Source organism: Prionailurus bengalensis, chromosome C1 (genome assembly GCF_016509475.1).
Source record: "Prionailurus bengalensis isolate Pbe53 chromosome C1, Fcat_Pben_1.1_paternal_pri, whole genome shotgun sequence".
NCBI classification, from domain to species: domain Eukaryota; kingdom Metazoa; phylum Chordata; class Mammalia; order Carnivora; family Felidae; genus Prionailurus; species Prionailurus bengalensis.
The window spans coordinates 1,896,120-1,915,001 of NC_057345.1; the positions used below are offsets into that span (position 1 = coordinate 1,896,120).

The 18,882-nt window shown below is 65.6% G+C and overlaps 1 protein-coding gene across 1 annotated transcript in view; it reads left to right on the forward strand.

Annotated features, from left to right (window-relative positions):
• PRDM16 (PR/SET domain 16) overlaps positions 1-18,882 on the forward strand; it is a 315,344-nt gene that overhangs the window by 287,017 nt on the left and 9,445 nt on the right. The window contains 7 exon segments of the mRNA XM_043573603.1: positions 1,477-1,799; positions 1,801-2,894; positions 5,684-5,771; positions 10,283-10,452; positions 11,073-11,150; positions 16,762-16,931; positions 17,135-17,309. Of these exon segments, the coding sequence (XP_043429538.1) occupies positions 1,477-1,799; positions 1,801-2,894; positions 5,684-5,771; positions 10,283-10,452; positions 11,073-11,150; positions 16,762-16,931; positions 17,135-17,309 (2,098 nt within the window).

An 18,882-nucleotide genomic window follows, 5' to 3' on the forward strand; every position in this document is an offset into this window, starting at 1 on the left:
CTCGCTCTCTCGAACTCGGAACCAGCCTGTCTCCACGCGGCCCGGCTTGGGCTTCCCTCCCGTGCCCACCTTCTAGCCATCCCCCGACGGTCACTACACACAACCAGGGGACGTGCTCCCACGCCCAGACCCCCTAAGAATCCCCCGAGTGGGCTGGTCCCCCCGAGGCCCCTCTCCCCGGACGGAGAGCAAGAGACTTAATCTGGCAAGTGGGGTTTCCTCTTAGTGGCGGGGACAGTGTCACTGAGGTGGACAGGGTGCAGGTGGGAACCCTGGGGCCCGGGGGGGACTGAAACAGGTGCCTGGGTGGCTGCACACCGGGGTTTAGCCCCCGGCAGGGATTCCAGGAGACCTTGGCCCCCACATCACAAACACTCACGTGCACAAACAGCACATGTACCCCACTTTCTCACGGGAAGGTTGAGGCAGGCGCCTGAGACCTGACCGAGTGGGAAGGTGCAGGCAGGTCTCACCAGTGTGTGCCGGTCACCACAGGTCAGCCCCCAGGGTAGGGTGCCCACACACGCTTACATACGTGTGCACACATGCAGGCACATACATACATGCACACGCACACGCTCGTGCACACACAGATACATGCACTTGTGCAAACACACGTGTGTGCACACTCATGGACACTTGTGCACATGCCCACAGAGACACACACTCGTGCAAACACGCACGCAGACACGCGCGTGCACTCATGGACACTCATACCCACAGATACACGCACTCGTGCACACATGCAGACATGCGCGTGCACACTCATTGACACACATGGCCACAGATACACGCACTCATGCAAACACACACACAGACACGCACGTGCACACTCATGGAGACGCTCGTGCACATGTGCCCACAGATACACTCACTCAAGCAAGCACGCACGCAGACACGCGCGTGCACACTCATTGACACACGTGCCCACAGATACACACTTGTGCAAACACGCAGACACACGTGTGTGCACACTCATGGATGCTCATGCACACAGGCCCACAGATACACGCACTCATGCAAACACGCACGTGCACACTCATGGACGCTCGTGCACACGTGCCCACAGATACACGCACTCGTGCGAACACGCACGCAGACACGTGTGTGTGCACACTCATGGATGCTCGTGCACACGTGCCCACAGATACACGCACTCGTGCAAACACGCACGCAGACACGTGTGTGTGCACACTCGTGGACGCTCATGCACACGTGCCCACAGATACACGCACTCGTGCAAACACGCACGCAGACACGTGTGTGTGCACACTCGTGGACGCTCGTGCACACGGGCCCACAGATACACGCACTCGTGCGAACACGCACGCAGACACACGCGCGTGCACACGCACGCACACACGTGTGCTCGCGCACACAAGCAGTCTGCTCCCGGTCGCGGGGCCCCGCCCCCTCCGCCGCAGGGTTTCCCCGTAATTTCATATCGTTTGTCTTTGCTTTGTGCTGATGTTTTAGGTGAGGTCTGCCACAAATCCTACACGCAGTTCTCCAACCTGTGCCGCCACAAGCGGATGCACGCCGACTGCCGCACGCAGATCAAGTGCAAGGACTGCGGGCAGATGTTCAGCACTACCTCCTCCCTCAACAAGCACCGGCGGTTCTGCGAGGGCAAGAACCATTACCCGCCGGGCGGCATCTTCGCCCCGGGCCTGCCCCTCACCCCCAGCCCCATGATGGACAAGGCGAAGCCGCCCCCCAACCTCAACCACGCCGGCCTGGGCTTCAACGAGTACTTCCCGTCCCGGCCGCACCCGGGCGGCCTGCCCTTCTCCGCGGCGGCCCCCCCCGTTCCCCGCGCTGGCCCCGGGCTTCCCGGGCATCTTCCCCCCGTCCCTGTACCCCCGGCCGCCCCTGCTACCTCCCACGCCGCTGCTCAAGAGCCCCCTGAACCACACCCAGGACGCCAAGCTCCCCAGCCCCCTGGGGAACCCGGCCCTGCCCCTCGTCTCCGCCGTGGGCAACAGCGGCCAGGGTGCCACGGCCGCCGCGGGGCCCGAGGACAAGTTCGAGCGCCGCCTGGAGGACTCATACGCCGAGAAGCTCAAGACGCGGGGCAGCGACCTGTCCGACGGCAGCGACTTTGAGGACGTCAACACCACGACCGGGACGGACCTGGACACGACCACGGGCACGGGCTCAGACCTGGACAGCGACGTGGACAGCGACCGGGACAAAGCCAAGGACAAGAGCAAGGCGGCCGAGGGCAAGCCCGAGTGCGGGGGCGGCGCGGCGCCCCCGGGCGCCCCGAACAGCGTGGGCGAGGTGCCGGTCTTCTACTCCCAGCACGCCTTTTTCCCGCCGCCCGACGAGCAGCTGCTGGCCGCCTCGGGCGCCGCGGGCGACTCCATCAAGGCCATCGCCTCCATCGCGGAGAAGTACTTTGGCCCCGGCTTCGTGGGCATGCAGGAGAAGAAGCTGGGCTCGCTGCCCTACCACTCTGTGTTCCCCTTCCAGTTCCTGCCCAACTTCCCCCCGGCCCTCTGCCCCTTCGCGGACCGCTCCCTCGCCCACAACTTGCTGGTCAAGGCCGAGCCGAGGTCGCCCCGGGACGCCCTCAAGGTGGGCGGCCCCAGCGCCGAGTCCCCCTTCGACCTCACCACCAAACCAAAAGAGGCAAAGCCCGTGCTGGCCGCGCCCAAGGCGCCCCCGGCGCCAGCGTCCGGGGAGGAGCAGCCACTGGACCTGAGCATCGGTAGCCGCGTCCGAGCCAGCCAGAACGGAGGGGGGCGGGAGCCCCGCAAGAACCACGTCTACGGGGAGCGCAAGCTGGGGGCCGGGGAGGGGCTGCCCAAGGCGTGCCCGGCACAGCTGCCCCAGCAGCCCTCCCTGCACTACGCCAAGCCGTCGCCCTTTTTCATGGACCCCATCTACAGGTATTAACATCCCTGCCTTCACCTGCTCTCCCAGAGGGGCCGCCACCGCCCGGCTGGGCGTCTGGGCGTCTGGGCGGGGCCTCCCGGACGCTCGGGGCTCCCTCTCGCGGACAGCCGCTGGGATCCCCGGCCTCCCCTCGGACCCCACCCGGCCCCGCTGTGTCTCCAGCCGCCTTCTCTGGACCAGCTGTGCCTCCTGCAAAACCCAGACCCTTGCTCTTTCCTCCGCTCCCAGTCCCGGTCCCGAGGCCGCCCTCGTGGCCCCTACCCCGCCCCGGAGCCACAGCTGGGGTTCCTGGTGGCCCAGGAGAAAGCAGAGAAGGAGCCGCTGGTCTCTGGGAGTGGGGGAGGGGGGGGGAGGGGGAGGAGGAGGGGGAAGGAGCAGCTTTGGAGGGTCCGCAAAACACCAGCATCCACCTCTCTGATAACCCTCCCAGTGAGGGCTTTGATCCCCTCAATTGGGGAACCCCCTCCCCAATTTCTGGGCAGGCTCCGATCAGGTGGGCTTGTTAGGTGGGAGGGGTCCCGCCGCCACCACACGGTGTCCTGCGGGTGCTGGGCAGGCCGAGCCTCGAGGAGAGGGCGGCCTGGGAGGGGGGCCGGGGGGTCCAGGAAGCAGGCGCCAGGCACAGCTGTGGGGCTCAGGCTGCTGAGGCCGATACCGCCGGTGCCCGTGTGTGACAAGCCCGTGCACACACACACATGTGCGTGTACACCTGGTGTTCAGGGAGCACCAGAGCATGTGGCCGCCTTGAAGGCACAGACGCCTGAGTTCCCCAAGGGGCCACTGCGGCCTGGAGACGGTGTGCGAGTGAGGAGCCCACATCTGCTGAAGGTGCGCATGGGAGAGAATGACGTCAGAGCACGAGCCCGGGCTGGCCCGGCCTCCCACCCTCTGCACTCAGCACCCGTGGCCCCGGCCGCCTGTGTGTGCAGCCAAGGACTGACGTCGTCACCACAGGAAACGTGGAAAATGCCCCTTTAAGTGTTTGGTGTGGAACACCCCATCCACAGACGGTTTGAGAAAGTTGACCAGACGCTTGCAGAGGAGAGGGTGACTCTCCACCTGCCAAATGCGTCTCCTTAGCTTTCCGGGCCAAACGTGCCCTGCGAAAGGCCTAGAGGGTGCCTGACAGTTCGGTGAGGCTCTCCAGACTGTAGGCACGGCCCTGAGTGCCCCTGGGATGTGCAGAGGACGGCAGGGTGATTGCAGGCTGAGAGACGGTACCTCCCCGTCGGGCCACAGGGCTGGAATCGGCGGGCTGTCAGTTAACTTCTTCCCACCCTGCCCCTGGCCTCCCCGCCCTCTCTTCAGGCCCCCGCTGCGCCCCTCTGCCCCCTCTCACCTGGTTTAGGGCCATGGGCCTTTTACCGGAAGCTGGGTGAGGCCAAGAAGGGGAAGTCCAATCGGGGCTCCTCTGAGACCCAGCATACCCCTGGCTCTGGCTGTCAGTCCTGGGGTCCATCAGCCGAGGGAGGGGCTGCCTGGGCCCCAGGTTCGGGCACAGACACCAGCGAAATGCCCTAGGGCAAGCTGGCTCCACATCCCTCCCTGCCACGACCAAGCCCATCAGGACAAACGTGCGGTGTTTGGAGGTCCCTCCCCAAGCCAAGGTGTGGGCGGCTGCGACTGCCCACAAACGGGCCGGGCCCTGGGGCTGGGGGCCAGGGCCCCCCTCCTCTCCTGGGTGACTCCAGCAAAACCCTGCACCGTCCCCCACAGGCCGGCCCCCGGGTCCTGTTCACCCTGAACACGTGACTCACAATCCTCCATCCCCCGGGCTGGGCGCACGTGACAGTGCGGTCAGCCGGGCTCAGCTGGCCTTGAATGCTCAGGAACCGGCCTGACACGACTGCCCAGCCTCCTCCCTGGGGTCCCCTGGCTTCAGGGACGATACACCAACCCCACAGCATCTCGCTCGACGGCCGAGTCCGACACCGCCCAGCTCTGAATAGGGCCTCGGGTAGGCCCCACAGAGCAAGACGCCCTCCAGGCCAGCTTCCCACACGACCAACACCGCCTCTCCAGGGGGAGGCCCTCCACGCCCCCTCCCACGCCCTCTCCCTCCTGGGCCAGGCCGGCGGGCCTGCGCGGTTCCCGGTGGCCCCTGGGACACTCCCAGGGTGGCCATGCTGTCTCCCTGCGGCTCACCCCTCTCCTTGTGCCATCTGTACATCCTGCTCTGGTCGGCGTCCAGCCGGCTCCCGGCTGTGCAGCAGAGCAAGGCCCTGGTGTGGACAAAACAGGAGTGGCTGGTGTAGGGTTTGCTCAGAACAGCCGTGTCTGTGTGCAGAGAAGTGTCAGGTCTCCCCAGATGGCACTCTGTGAGTCTCTACCCAGCCCCCCCGCCCCCGCCCCGAGGGGACTGAGGCTCCGGCCACTTCCTCTGCTTGTCCTATGATGGGTTGTCACCAGCATCTGGGGAATATTCTAGAATTGTCCTCTCCGGCAGCCATTGTGAGCTTTTCGGTAGACCCCACGTGGCAGCCATGGGAGGCCCTGAGGACCCCCCGGGACAGCCGCTGGGTGGTTGGTGGACGCTGGGGGGGGGGGGTTGGTGGACCTGCAGGGGTGCGGAACCGGGCGTGGGGAGCAGCGGGGGAGGTACAGCAAGCGTTCAGGCAGGTGGCAGCCTGGAGGCCGTGCAGGTGGGCAGGTGGGCTCCTTCACGACACCCCCCACTGTCAGGTGCACAGAGTAGTCGCGGGGGGGCACGGATGGGCACCCTCCCTGTGCACCCCCGGAGGCTCGGTGGGGTACGTAACCCTCTGTGTTGCCTGCCGTCCAGCAGGGTAGAGAAGCGGAAGGTGACAGACCCCGTGGGAGTCCTGAAGGAGAAGTACCTGCGGCCGTCCCCTCTGCTCTTCCACCCCCAGGTAAGACCCAGGGCTGCCGGGCCTCGGGACCCCCCATCCTGGGGCCAGGTGGGCAGGCAGGGCTCGGGACCCCCCATCCTGGGGCCAGGCAAGAGGGCAGGGCTCGGGACCCCCCATCCTGGGGCCAGGTGGGCAGGCAGGCCTCGGGACCCCCCATCCTGGGGCCAGGCAAGAGGGCAGGGCTCAGGACCCCCCATCCTGGGGCCAGGTGGGCAGGCAGGCCTCAGGACCCCCCATCCTGGGGCCAGGTGGGCAGGCAGGCCTCGGGACCCCCCATCCTGGGGCCAGGTGGGCAGGCAGGGCTCGGGAACCCCCATCCTGGGGCCAGGCAAGAGGGCAGGGCTCGGGACCCCCCATCCTGGGGCCAGGTGGGCAGGCAGGCCTCAGGACCCCCCATTCTGGGGCCAGGCAAGAGGGCAGGGCTCAGGACCCCCCATCCTGGGGCCAGGTGGGCAGGCAGGCCTCAGGACCCCCCATCCTGGGGCCAGGTGGGCAGGCAGGGCTTGGGACCCCCCATCCTGGGGCCAGGCAAGAGGGCAGGGCTCAGGACCCCCCATCCTGGGGCCAGGTGGGCAGGCAGGCCTCAGGACCCCCCATCCTGGGGCCAGGTGGGCAGGCAGGCCTCGGGACCCCCCATCCTGGGGCCAGGTGGGCAGGCAGGGCTCGCGACCCCCCATCCTGGGGCCAGGTGGGCAGGCAGGCCTCGGGACCCCCCATCCTGGGGCCAGGTGGGTAGGCAGGGCTTGGGACCTCCCATCCTGGGGCCAGGTGGGCAGGCAGGGCTCGGGACCCCCCATCCTGGGGCCAGGTGGGCAGGCAGGCCTCGGGACCCCCCATCCTGGGGCCAGGTGGGTAGGCAGGGCTTGGGACCCCCCATCCTAGGGCCAGGTGGGCAGGCAGGGCTCGGGACCCCCCATCCTGGGGCCAGGTGGGCAGGCAGGGCTCGGGACCCCCCATCCTGGGACCAGGCAAGAGGGCAGGGCTTGGGACCCCCATCCTGGGGCCAGGTGGGCAGACAGGCCTCAGGACCCCCCATCCTGGGGCCAGGTGGGCAGGCAGGGCTCGGGACCCCCCATCCTGGGGCCAGGCAAGAGGGCAGGGCTCAGGACCCCCCATCCTGGGGCCAGGTGGGCAGGCAGGGCTCGGGACCCCCCATCCTGGGGCCAGGCAAGAGGGCAGGGCTCGGGATCCCCATCCTGGGGCCAGGTGAGTGGGCAGGCCTCGGGACCCCCCATCCTGGGGCCAGGCAAGAGGGCAGGGCTCAGGACCCCCCATCCTGGGGCCAGGTGGGCAGGCAGGGCTCGGGAACCCCCATCCTGGGGCCAGGCAAGAGGGCAGGGCTCGGGACCCCCCATCCTGGGGCCAGGTGGGCAGGCAGGCCTCGGGACCCCCCATCCTGGGGCCAGGCAAGAGGGCAGGGCTCAGGACCCCCCATCCTGGGGCCAGGTGGGCAGGCAGGCCTCAGGACACCCCATCCTGGGGCCAGGTGGGCAGGCAGGGCTCGGGACCCCCCATCCTGGGGCCAGACAAGAGGGCAGGGCTCGGGACCCCCATCCTGGGGCCAGTGAGTGGGCAGGCCTCGGGACCCCCCATCCTGGGGCCAGGTGGGCAGGCAGGCCTCGGGACCCCCCATCCTGGGGCCAGGTGGGCAGGCAGGCCTCAGGACCCCCCATCCTGGGGCCAGGTGGGCGGGCAGGCCTCGGGACCCCCCATCCTGGGGCCAGGCAAGAGGGCAGGGCTCAGGACCCCCCATCCTGGGGCCAGGTGGGCAGGCAGGCCTCGGGACCCCCCATCCTGGGGCCAGGTGAGTGGGCAGGCCTCGGGACCCCCCATCCTGGGGCCAGGCAAGAGGGCAGGGCTCAGGACCCCCCATCCTGGGGCCAGGTGGGCAGGCAGGCCTCAGGACCCCCCATCCTGGGGCCTGGTGGGCAGGCAGGGCTCGGGACCCCCCATCCTGGGGCCAGGCAAGAGGGCAGGGCTCAGGACCCCCCATCCTGGGGCCAGGTGGGCAGGCAGGCCTCGTGACCCCCCATCCTGGGGCCAGGTGAGTGGGCAGGCCTCGGGACTCCCCATCCTGGGGCCAGGCAAGAGGGCAGGGCTCAGGACCCCCCATCCTGGGGCCAGGTGGGCAGGCAGGGCTCAGGACCCCCCATCCTGGGGCCAGGTGGGCAGGCAGGGCTCGGGACCCCCCATCCTGGGGCCAGGCAAGAGGGCTGGGCTCGGAACCCCCGTCCTGGGGCCCTGCAGCCGGGCTGCCCAGACAGACAGGGCTCTGCAGGGGGCAGGCTCCCACACCCAAGGTGTGCCTCAGCTCCCCTGTCCGTCAGACGGCCAGGGGATTGCCACCATGGGTTCCCATGAGCCCGGAAGGATGACAAGGTCCAAGACAAGTAAGGAAGGAGAGTGGTGCTCTGCTGGGCAGCCCCGTGGGTCTCTCGGAGGCGGCCAAAGACCCCAGAGCATGAGGGCACTCACCCACCTACGGTTCAGGCTCTAGGAGGGGCAGTGAGCCCGCAAGGCCGTGGGCAACAGCTTGGAGATGGTGGGTCCAAGAATTTGGAACATAAGGTGACAGACCCAGGATGTTTATGAGGGAAGTCCAGGGTCAGGGGTCTGGGAATGTGAATCCCCAAGCCAGGTCGAGGCCACACAGCCCGCCTGCAGGCACTCCCATCCCCCACTCCGGCTGCGTCCTCCCAGGGGGTGGGTGCAGAGATGTGGGGGATGCGCAGCAGAGGGGAGAGTTTGTCCACCTGTCCTCACCCCTTGGGGCCGCCCCCACCTCACTTGGGCGTCCTGGTACCTGAACAGTGAGACGGCCTGAACCAGACCCCAGGCCGGGCATTGTTCTCTCTCTCTGCGTTTCCCACCTTGGACAAACACCCTCAGTCGGTGAAACCTGCCCCCCGCCTGGGTTCACAGCTAAACTTAGCACCTCCCATTGTTTCGTCGGGGCCATGGGGTTTGCTTAATAACTTCCCCTGATTTTCCTCGGGTCGGGCTGGAAAAAGCCGACAAGCCAGCCAGGCGCATCCTGTGTTTGTGTTTGTGCGGGAGCTCTAGCGGCCCGGAATATCTGATCGGGGGAGCAGGCCCGGCAGGCCGGACCTTCGGGCGGCCTCAGCAAGACCCACCCAGGCCTGAGGAAGAGAGGCCTGGCAGGGGGCCGGCTGCCCATTGTCCCTCCTGCCGCTCCCCCCTGAGCCGAGCCACCCCCCCCCCTGCTGCCTGCCCCTGGGCCAGAGTGCAGGGGAGGGGAGGAGGAAGCCTAGGGAGTCACCTAATTAAATGGTCTGAGGTCCGGCAGTCACTCGGGCACGATAACTGATGGCCTCTGCAAAGGACAGGGTCACCGCTGTATGAAGACATCAGCCCGCAGCGGCCAAGTGCAGGACTTTGCCAGGGCCTTTCTGACGCCCGACTCAGGTGTGTGCAGCCCCTGGGGTACAGGACGAGGTGGTCCTGCCTGACCGCGGCCCCACACCACCTCTGGAGTTGCCAGGGAGTCTGTGTGCAGAGAGCTCCAGAGCCTTTCAAGGCTGCAGCTAAAACTGAGGTGCAAAGCCAGCTGGGCAGCAGTCTGTGCGCCTGGGGTCCCATCGTCCAGGCGGTGGAGGGGCCAGCGAGAAGCCGGGCACCAGCCGAGGGGCAAGCTGTCAGCAGGGACAGGGAAGGCAGCCCACGGCTGGTGGCATCGTGTGTCCATGCAGCCCCAGCGGCCCCCTCCCCTCTCCTGTCCCCAAACCCTGAGCCCTCGGGGACAGGCACAGTCTGGGACCCTGATCAGAACTCTCCCCACCAGGCAGAAACGGCCAGTGCCGCGTCCTCCTCCCCCAGGCAAGCCCTTGGCATCTCCAAGGCCTGGAGAGGTGGCCCCTCTTATCCAGGTCACCATGTCTGTGCTGGGTCACCTGGGCATCATCCTTTTGAACACTCAGGGCGTCCAGCCTTGGGCTGTCGGATTCCTTCTTAGAACTTTGCCTGCAATCATGGCCCGCTGCCACTAGGCGGTACTGCCCAGGCCCCTGGTCCCTGTTAACCTGAAATGCAGGTAGATTTCTTGATTTTTCACGACTCAAAAAAAAAATTAAAGGAAAAGAGAGGAGAGAGAAATCAGACATGATTCTGTCTTTAAACCAAGCTAGGCCCCCAGGAGTGCCGGCCAGGGATGAGGCCAACGGGGCGGGGCGGGGGTGGGGGTCCCAGGTAAGGCGAGGTGTCATTGCAAGGCAGGAGCCTGCCCCACCGTGTGCCCCTGTCGGGCAGAGAGGCTCCCACGGCCTGGGCCCTGGGCTGAAACGGGGCTCCCAGGGAAGGACGAGCGGCAGGGCTGGCCACAGTGGCCAAGAGGCCCGGAGACGGCCTGTTCTACCCACAGCCTGAGGGCCCGCACAAGCCTCTTGTCCTGGCCCAGCTGCGGATGTGCTCAGTCGCCGGGAGAGGCGTCCACACTGCTCAGGAGAGGTAGCAGCTCAGGGGGTCCCCCGTCTCTCCCTCTCACCTGCCGACAGATGTCAGCCATCGAGACCATGACAGACAAGCTGGAGAGCTTCGCGGCCATAAAGGCGGAAGCGGGCAGCTCCCTGCAGCCCCTCCCCCACCACCCCTTCAACTTCCGGTCCCCACCCCCCACGCTGTCAGACCCCATCCTCAGGAAGGGCAAGGAGCGGTATACGTGCAGGTAAGGCTGGGCGTGCCCGGGGGGGCGGGGGGCCGGTGCGCGGCCCACCAGGTGGCCGCAGGGGCCCCGCAGCGGCCGTGAGCCTGCGCGTCCTGGGAAAACTAGGTCAAAGCCAGAGCACAGCGGGCTAGAAGTACACGGTTTGCTCTCCAATGGAGGTCGTTCCCCACGGATGTGTAGGTGTGGGGTGGCATGAGAGAATGCAGCCTTAACCCAGCCGATCAGAACTCGGAGGGTCCGAAGCCAAGGTGTGCTGGTCAGCGTGTAAGCCCGGTTCTCAGAGCCGGGTGGAAAGCCCAGACGCACAGCCTGTCTCCAGCGGCAGGAGCCCGTTCAACGTGGCTGACATATTGCTGGGGGAGGGGGCGGAGTCCCAGCAGGCCAGAGTAGGCGGGGCCCGTCTGTCCAGCGGCAGGTGCAGGCCTCTCTGTCAAGTTCAGCTGGGCCCTGGGGCTGAAGGACAGACTGCAGTCCTGGGGGCCACAGCCAGGCCACCTGCCCCCCAGCTGTGGGACCTCGGGCCCTAGACAGCGAGTAGGAGGAACTGCAATGGAAAGGGTGCGGTGCCCCAGTCCGTGGCAGCCTGACCGCCTAACGGTCCCCCTGCCCTCTCCACCCAGGTACTGTGGCAAGATATTCCCCCGATCGGCAAACCTCACGAGACACCTGAGGACGCACACCGGGGAGCAGCCGTACAGGTAGGAGCCTGTCCCATCGGGGCCGGGGCGGTGGGTAGGCAGGCTCCCGGTGAGACCGTCCCACCCCCCCCCCACCACTTCCCACTCACAGGAAGGAGTGGGAGCCAGCATGCTCGGGTCAGGTCGCTCCCTGGACCCCAGAGCCGTCCTGTGTCCTGGGGTGTCATAAAGATTAGGCAGGAGGTGGCCAGCGGGCTTCCTGAAGGTTCTTGCCCACCCCCAGAGTCGGGTGCCTGGGAGCAGCTCTCCCACCGCCGCCGTCGACGGGGGCAGGGTGTTCAGAGCAGCACCGGCCAAAGCCAGGGCCCTGGGTGGCCTGATGGAGAGACCCCGCCGCACCCCCACCCAGCTCAACTCCCATACGATGGGTGGGTGGTGGGCCAGGGTGGCACCTAAGGCGGGGCGCGCAGTGGAAAAGGAGCTCCATGCAAATCCGAGTCTGAGCCCGGGCTTGGGGCGTCCTGAGGGACTCTCGGGTCGCTAGCCCTGGATGGAAGCTGTGTGTCTGCTCCCGTCCTGTCTCCTCAATGCTGGGCTTCTACCTGCGGGCACGCAGCCACCCCGCAAGTGGGTGTGAGAGCCGTCACATCTGTTCCCAAGGGGGGTGAAACGGGGGTGCTGTTTCAAAGATGCTGAGCCAGAGGCTTAGACACCCTGAACTGCCCGGGGGCGGAGCCCATGGCCTCTCTAGGTGACCGTCCTGTCCCCAGAGAAGCAGAGCCTGTCCCTCGGTCCCTGGGGCCTTCATCAGGAGCAGAAGGGATGGGGGTGACATCTGGCTTTCAGCGACGAGCCTGAGAGTTGGCATTTTATTTATTTATTTTTTAAATGTTGATTTATTTTTGAGAGAGAGACAGGGATAGAGCATGAGCGGGGGAGGGGCAGAGAGAGAGGGAGACACAGAATCCGAAGCAGGCTCCAGGCTCCGAGCTGTCAGCACAGAGCCCGATGCGGGGATCAAACCCACGAACCGCGAGATCTAGACCTGAGCTGAAGTCGGACGCTTAACCGACCGAGCCACCCAGGTGCCCCGAGAGGTGGCATTTTAAATGAGAGACCGGGTGGCAGTGACCAGGCGGCAAATCAGGGAAAACGCTGGTGTAGATGTCAAGACCTCATTCTGGGGTGTGTCTGGAGAGCGGCACCTGCTGGGAACTCGGAGTCTGGTTTTAAGTCGGCAGCACAAGATTCCTGTGCCCCGGCCACACAGAGCTTGGAGTTCCCGTCCCTGGGAAGGGCAGCCACGTGGGGTCCCCTCAAGTGTCGTGGTCCCCATGCCCCACCCTGAGATGCGACCACCACGGGGCCATGTCCCATCCTGCCTGGACAAGTGACAGCTCAGGTCACTCAGCAGTCATCTGCTCAGTGCCCCCAGCCCACCCCAACACGCACGTTCCCCCGTCCCCCCATTCCACAAAGCCTAGCAAAGGGAAGGCTGATTGGGTCTGGCTTCCTCCCCGAAAACGTGTTTTCCTGTAAGGGTAGCCACCTTCTGAACAGTGTTGTGTGTAGGAGCCCCCCCCCCCCCCAGGGTCAGGCGGTGTTTATGGAAGAGTTTAATTATCATTGATTTCTTTTGCTCTCTCCAATCTGTGAGTTTCGACTTTCCTAACAATAATTGCTTTGAAAGTTTGCATTGCAAATCCTGACTTTATCTGGCTCAAGGCAGCCCTGTGATGGGGAGGGTGGGGTGTGTGATTTTCCTTTTGACATCACTGGGCGCTTCTGGGATCACTTTGATCATTGGGAGAATCTACACTGGAGGAGGAAATTTCGTCCGTCTGTCCTCAGAAACTGTCCAGGGGACAGCCCCCACCCCCCCCAGCACCTCCACCAAAAGACAAGGACTCCACCCCACCCCCACCCCGGCAGGGTGAATCCAAACCACCGGCTGCCCACCCGGGGTGAGCTCCCCTTCGGGGCCAGCCCCAGGCGTGCGCCCCTTCGTGTGCCCCCCTTCGTGTGCCCCTGGAGGCCCCTCGAGGGCAGGAGGAGGGAGGGAGGGCTGCTGGGGTGCTGCAGAGTAGAGACAATCAAACCAGACGACCTCGGGACGCTTCCTTTTAAGCCCTTGCCCGAGATTACCTAAAATCACTCAGAATGTGTTTCAAAGCCCTGACTCGGGGGGGGGGGGGGGGGGGGGGGGGGGGGGGGGGGGGGGGGGGGGGGGGGGGGGGGGGGGGGGGGGGGGGGGGGGGGGGGGGGGAGGAAGACCCCTTAGCGTGACTGACAGTCTGTTTCCTGGAGGGAAGGTCAGCCCACCTGCCGGCCCAGGGTCCTCAGCTAATGGCTTCTCCAGGCTTAGAGATCTTTGCCTGAGGTTGGAAGGTGCCAGAAAACACATGCTCATCTCCGAAAGCTCCAGCAGGTGGGGGGCACGGGGTGCAGTTTGGGCTGGACGGACGTAAACCTGGGCTTGGGGTGAGGGGCTGCTCCTTGTACCCATGCCAGCGCCTCGCCCACGGGTCCCCCCAGGACCCGGGTCACGGTCTGGCGCGGGCCTTCGCGGTCTGGCCAGCGGGCTCCCGGAGGGACACGCGCCTCTCCAGCCGCAGCTCCTTTCCTCCCCGTGAGCCAGGCCCTGTCCCCATCCCCTCAGGTGGCCCAGACCGTCCCCTTGCTTTCCTAGTTCTGATTTTCAGGGCTGGATTTCAAAACTCTCTCTTCGCTTCCCTTCCCCCTTGCTTTTACAACTACGCAGAGCATGTCCCCCTGTGATGTCCGGTCCCGGGAAGGACCCTGCGCCTGCCCCCACCCTGTTACCGCGCCTCCGCCTGGCTGGCTTCCCTCGGGTGAGGGTGACCAGGGGTCCTCTCGAGGCCCTCGCTGCATGCTGCCAGGCCACCGGTCATTCCTGGTTGCAGCCAGTGCCATGCCATAAATTTCGCTAGCCACTTGTCGGCTTATTTACAAGGCAAACCCCAGCTGCTCAGAGGACGCTGATCCCCCAAAGCCCAGGGCTTCCTGCTCCCCTAAATTTCAAATGGGCTTCTCTATCCGGGCCATCGGTTTAGATTGGAACCAGGAGAGGGCCACACTCAGGGCTCTCTGTGGCCAAATCCAATGTATGGCTCCCCTCCGCCCCCCTCCCCGGCCCCACAGCGGGTGGAGAGAGAGCTCGGTTTCCAGTAACGAGACAGTCCCGTCCAACCCCGTGTCTGACCGAGGGTGCGCCCCGGCCAGAGCTCGTGGGTCAGGTGGAAGCTGTCAAAGTTTCCTGCATTTCCAAAGAGATGAGAAGGGTGCCGCGTGCGGGTGTGTGTGAGCGCACGCGTAGACAGGCCCCGGGGAGGCCTGTTGTGTGGCCAGGGGGCAGGTGCCCAGCCAGCATGGCCTCGTACTCGGTCCTTCCTGAGCAATCGCCCTGAAAGCAGGATGGTCGCCTGGGGACCTGTCAGCATCGGGGGCAAGGAGATGTCTGTGACAGTGAGATGGGGTGTCCAGGGATGTAAAAGCTCTCCTTCCTGGGCCATCCTGAGGGGGAGCCCAGGGCACCCCAGCACTGCTGACCCAGCCGCGTGAAGGGCTCAAGCCTCGGTCCCTGTGCAGCTCACGCAGAACAGCGCTGGCGCCCGTGTGGGCTTCCAGGATGGCGGGTCCACGCTGGGGCCATCGGACATCGTGAGGCGTGGGAGGAGAGGCTGTGACCAAATCCGCGTGCTTCCAGAGGCCCGGAGGCGGCTTAGCCAGCCCAACAGGGAAGAAGCCGCCAGGCCAGTCCTGGGCTGAGGGGCAGAGAAGGCTGAAGGTCACTCAGGAGTTCGCCAGGAACGGCGGCCCAAGCCGCTCACGTTAAGATCACGAATGGCTCCTTGCCCGCCGACCGTGGAGGACGCCAGAGTCAGCGAAGCCTCGGCCAAGAAGCTTCAGACACCGAATGAGAGAAGCTCCAAAACCGTACCGTGGGAGACCGGGGTCCCCTCTGATGGGGACTCGCCCTGTTTGCCGTGCGTCCGTCCTCAGACCCCCCAGGGGCCGTGAGGCAGGAAGTGGGCTCCCCTGGACGGCTTCATCAAGCTGTCCCTGGGAGCAGGGACAGCTCCGCTCCCGGGTGCAGTGCTCTCCGCCCCGGGGGCTCAGGCAGGAGGCTCCAGCTGCCAGCGGGGGGCCTAAAGCTTCCTGCCTCGGGCCTCCCCCAAGTGCACTGTGATGGCCAGACTGCCTGGGCAGGTGTCAAAGGTCAGCGCCAGTGCCTCTCGAGCCGGGCAGGGCAGTGCCGTGAAGGCCGGCCTCACAGCGTGCCGGCCCGGCCCCGGGTGGGAGGCTGGGGTTTCGGAAGCACCCTCGGGCACGACTCGGTTCCCGTGGCCCAGGGCACGTGAGCGTATTCTATGTTGGAGCGATGGAGGGGGGGAGGGGCCTCCTGTGGGAACACCACGCTGCCACACTCAGGACAGGTCCCTGGCACCTCCAGCCGCACCCTCCGGAAGAACACACACCTCCATCGCGTGCCCTGCTGGGACCTGCTGGGAAGACGGCTCCTGAGAGACTCGGCGGGGCACTGCCTCCTGTCTCCTGCCGAAGCTGTTTTTTTCCAAGACCGGGAAATAAACTAGCCTGCGGACAATGTTGCAAGTGTTCACAGCCTGTGACACGGGGAAGCATCCCTGGAGGCCTTCTGAGGACCAGGCACGCACACACATGCACGTGCATTCCTGCACACGAACGCTCGCGCGTGCACACACCTGCACATGGGCACACACACACATGTGCACCTGAACACGACTGCATCAGGTCCCCTCTGCTCGGACTTCCGCCACCAGGAGGCGCCGGCGCGGCTCTGCAGACGTGTGGTGGCGGATGTCGGGCCACCCTCCCTCCAGCTCTAGCTGGGCCGCTGTTTCTGGCTTCTGGGTGTGGATATTTCCCTCAACTGGGAGAATAGCCTCCCTTTCCTGCCCTCGGGGCCCGCGATGCGAGCAAAGGCGGCGCCCGCCCCAGGCCCCCACACCGAGGGGGCACCGCTCAGGTCACGGACACTCTGAGGGACCCGACTGAGGCGCCGGTGGAGGGAGCGTCGTTCTCGGATTTTTTCAGTGCTCGGCCCCGGGCCCGCGATCACCGTCCGCAGAGGGGCAGGGACGCGAGGCGATCGCGTGGGGCCCGCGGGACCCTCGCGGTCCGTGTCAGGGAGGCGGGGGACGGCCTCTGGGGACGTTGGGGCAGCCCCCGGCCCCCAGTTAGTGAATTGGCACGCGAGGTCCCACGTGCCCGCAAACCCACTAAAAGGCGGCCGGGTCCAGGCCAGCTCTCCCCATACCAGAGTGGGGGGGTGGGGTCTCTTCGCCGTCTCTCCGACGGGAGGAAGGTGGCCGGGAGCAGGATGCAGGCTCCTCCTTGGGGGGGGACGAGGGAAAAGCATCGAGAGGCTTCCATGGTGCTCGGCTGCCCCCTTGAGGCTGCTGGGAGTGCGGCCCTCGGGCAGCGGGGAGGGGGGACCCGGGTGCACCGGCGGCCCCGCCCGGGGGGGGGGGGGGGGGGGGGGCCCCTGCGGCAGCAGCACCGGGTGAGTCCCCACCGCCCGCCCCCCTGCCGCGCCGGCCAGGAGGCGGGGGCGGGGCGTCCGCGAGGCTGCGGGGCGGGGCTTCTCTGAGGCGCGCGTGTCTTCCAGGTGTAAGTACTGCGACCGCTCCTTCAGCATCTCCTCCAACCTGCAGCGGCACGTCCGGAACATCCACAACAAGGAGAAGCCCTTCAAGTGCCACCTGTGCAACCGCTGCTTCGGGCAGCAGACCAACCTGGACCGGCACCTCAAGAAGCACGAGCACGAGCACGCCCCAGGTGGGCCGTGGGCATGGGGTGGGGGTGGGGGAGGGAAGGAGGAGGAGGGAGGAGACAGGGAAGGGGAGGGGGGAGGGGGGAGGGGGAGGAGAGGAGGGGAGAGACGGGAGGGAGAGGAAGGGGAGGGGAGGGCTCAGCTGAGGGATGCTCTTTCTCTGATGCTCCCCCCCCCCCCCCCCCCCCCCCCCCCCCCGTCCCCACAGTGAGCCAGCACTCCGGGGTCCTCACGAACCACCTGGGGACCAGTGCCTCCTCCCCCGCGTCCGAGTCAGACAACCATGCACTTTTAGACGAGAAAGAGGACTCCTATTTCTCTGAAATCAGAAACTTTATTGCCAATAGTGAGATGAACCAAGCATCAACGCGAACAGACAAACGGTAAGAAGTCCATTCCGGACCCCAAGCCCACCTGCCTGGCCACGCCCAGAGCAGGGGCACCCCACCCAGCCCCAAGTCTCGATGAGTAGGGGCCCGCAGCGCAGGGTGAGACCGACGGGCACCGTTGTGGCCGGGCTCTGCCCCCTGCACGTGGTGGGGGGTGGGGGGGGCTTCGGCCAGGGGGTCCCCTCCTGCCTCGGTCTCTGGTGGTGACAGTAAGCACCCAGGCTGAGGGTGCGCGCCGTGTGCTTACAGCCGCACCGAGCTGCCGGCGTGCTTTGGCTTGGGCGTCACGGGCGTGCCGCGGAGCACAGGCCGGGTGAGGGCTCTGGCGTGAGTTCTGCCGTGGATGTGAGAGTCTAGAACATTTCTGTGGAGTCCGAGGCACTGCAGGTTTTCAAACAGGAGCGCCGCCCCTTTAAACACACACATGCGCACGTGTGCGCACACGAAGTCACACGTGCATGTGCACGCACATGCGCACACACACATATATGCATGCACGACGGCACACATGTGTGCGTGTATGTACGTGTGTGCACACGTACATACGTGTGTGCATGCAAACCCATGCACACATGTCTGCATCTGCATGAAATCACACACGTGCACACATGTACACACATACCCGCAAATATATGCACATGTGCTGACACATGAACACATGTGCATATGTATATACACACATGAAGTTACCCACATGCTTACCTACACACGTGTATATTTACACACATATACACATGTACACACATACATACACACCACATATATACATGCACATGCACACAGATGCACGCACACGCACTCATGCACATGCACACACACTCGTACGCACATGCACACCACATATATACATGCACATGCACGTGCATGCACAATGCACATACACACACACGTACTCACGTACATGCACACGGTCGCAGAAAAATGGCAGAATTCAGATTCGAGATGTGGAGGGTGTACTGCACAACCCTGGGTCCCAAGGCTCACGGTGTGGCATTTACTCTGGGGGTCCCTTCTGGAAGGACCCGTCAGACCCCCAGGAAGACATTTTCCTTGCGTAAAAGCTGGGGCCAGACCAGCCGGCATAAAACCAGAGACACTGCAAACTTCAAGTGGCCTTGGGGTGTGAGCCCTAATTCTGCAGAGGAAGACAGCCCGGTGAAGTGGCGGGGGGGGGGGGGGCTGCTCCAGCCACAAAGCCGGGACTGGAACCTGGGCCCAGAGCCCTGGCCCTTAGGCTGGCCACAGGAGGGCCACCCAAGACAGAGGCCGACGAAGAGCCTACAAGGGCTTGTCAGTGGCATCCACCACGGGGTGGGCGGCCATGCCAGGGTGAGCCCAGGAGTGCCGGGAAGACCTTCACGTCTAGAGCCCGGGTGGCCCAGCTCTTCGCCGTGAGGACCAGAAACCCGGCAGGACGGAGGGGAGAGGAGACGGCATCACCCTAACCTTCTCCACGGAGCGTCTCAACCGGGGCTTCCCGTCCAGCCCCCGCGGGGGGGGGGGGGCAGGAGTCGAGGCTCAGACAGAGAAGACTGGGCCCCACGTCCCTCAGAAAGCCCGGGGCGGA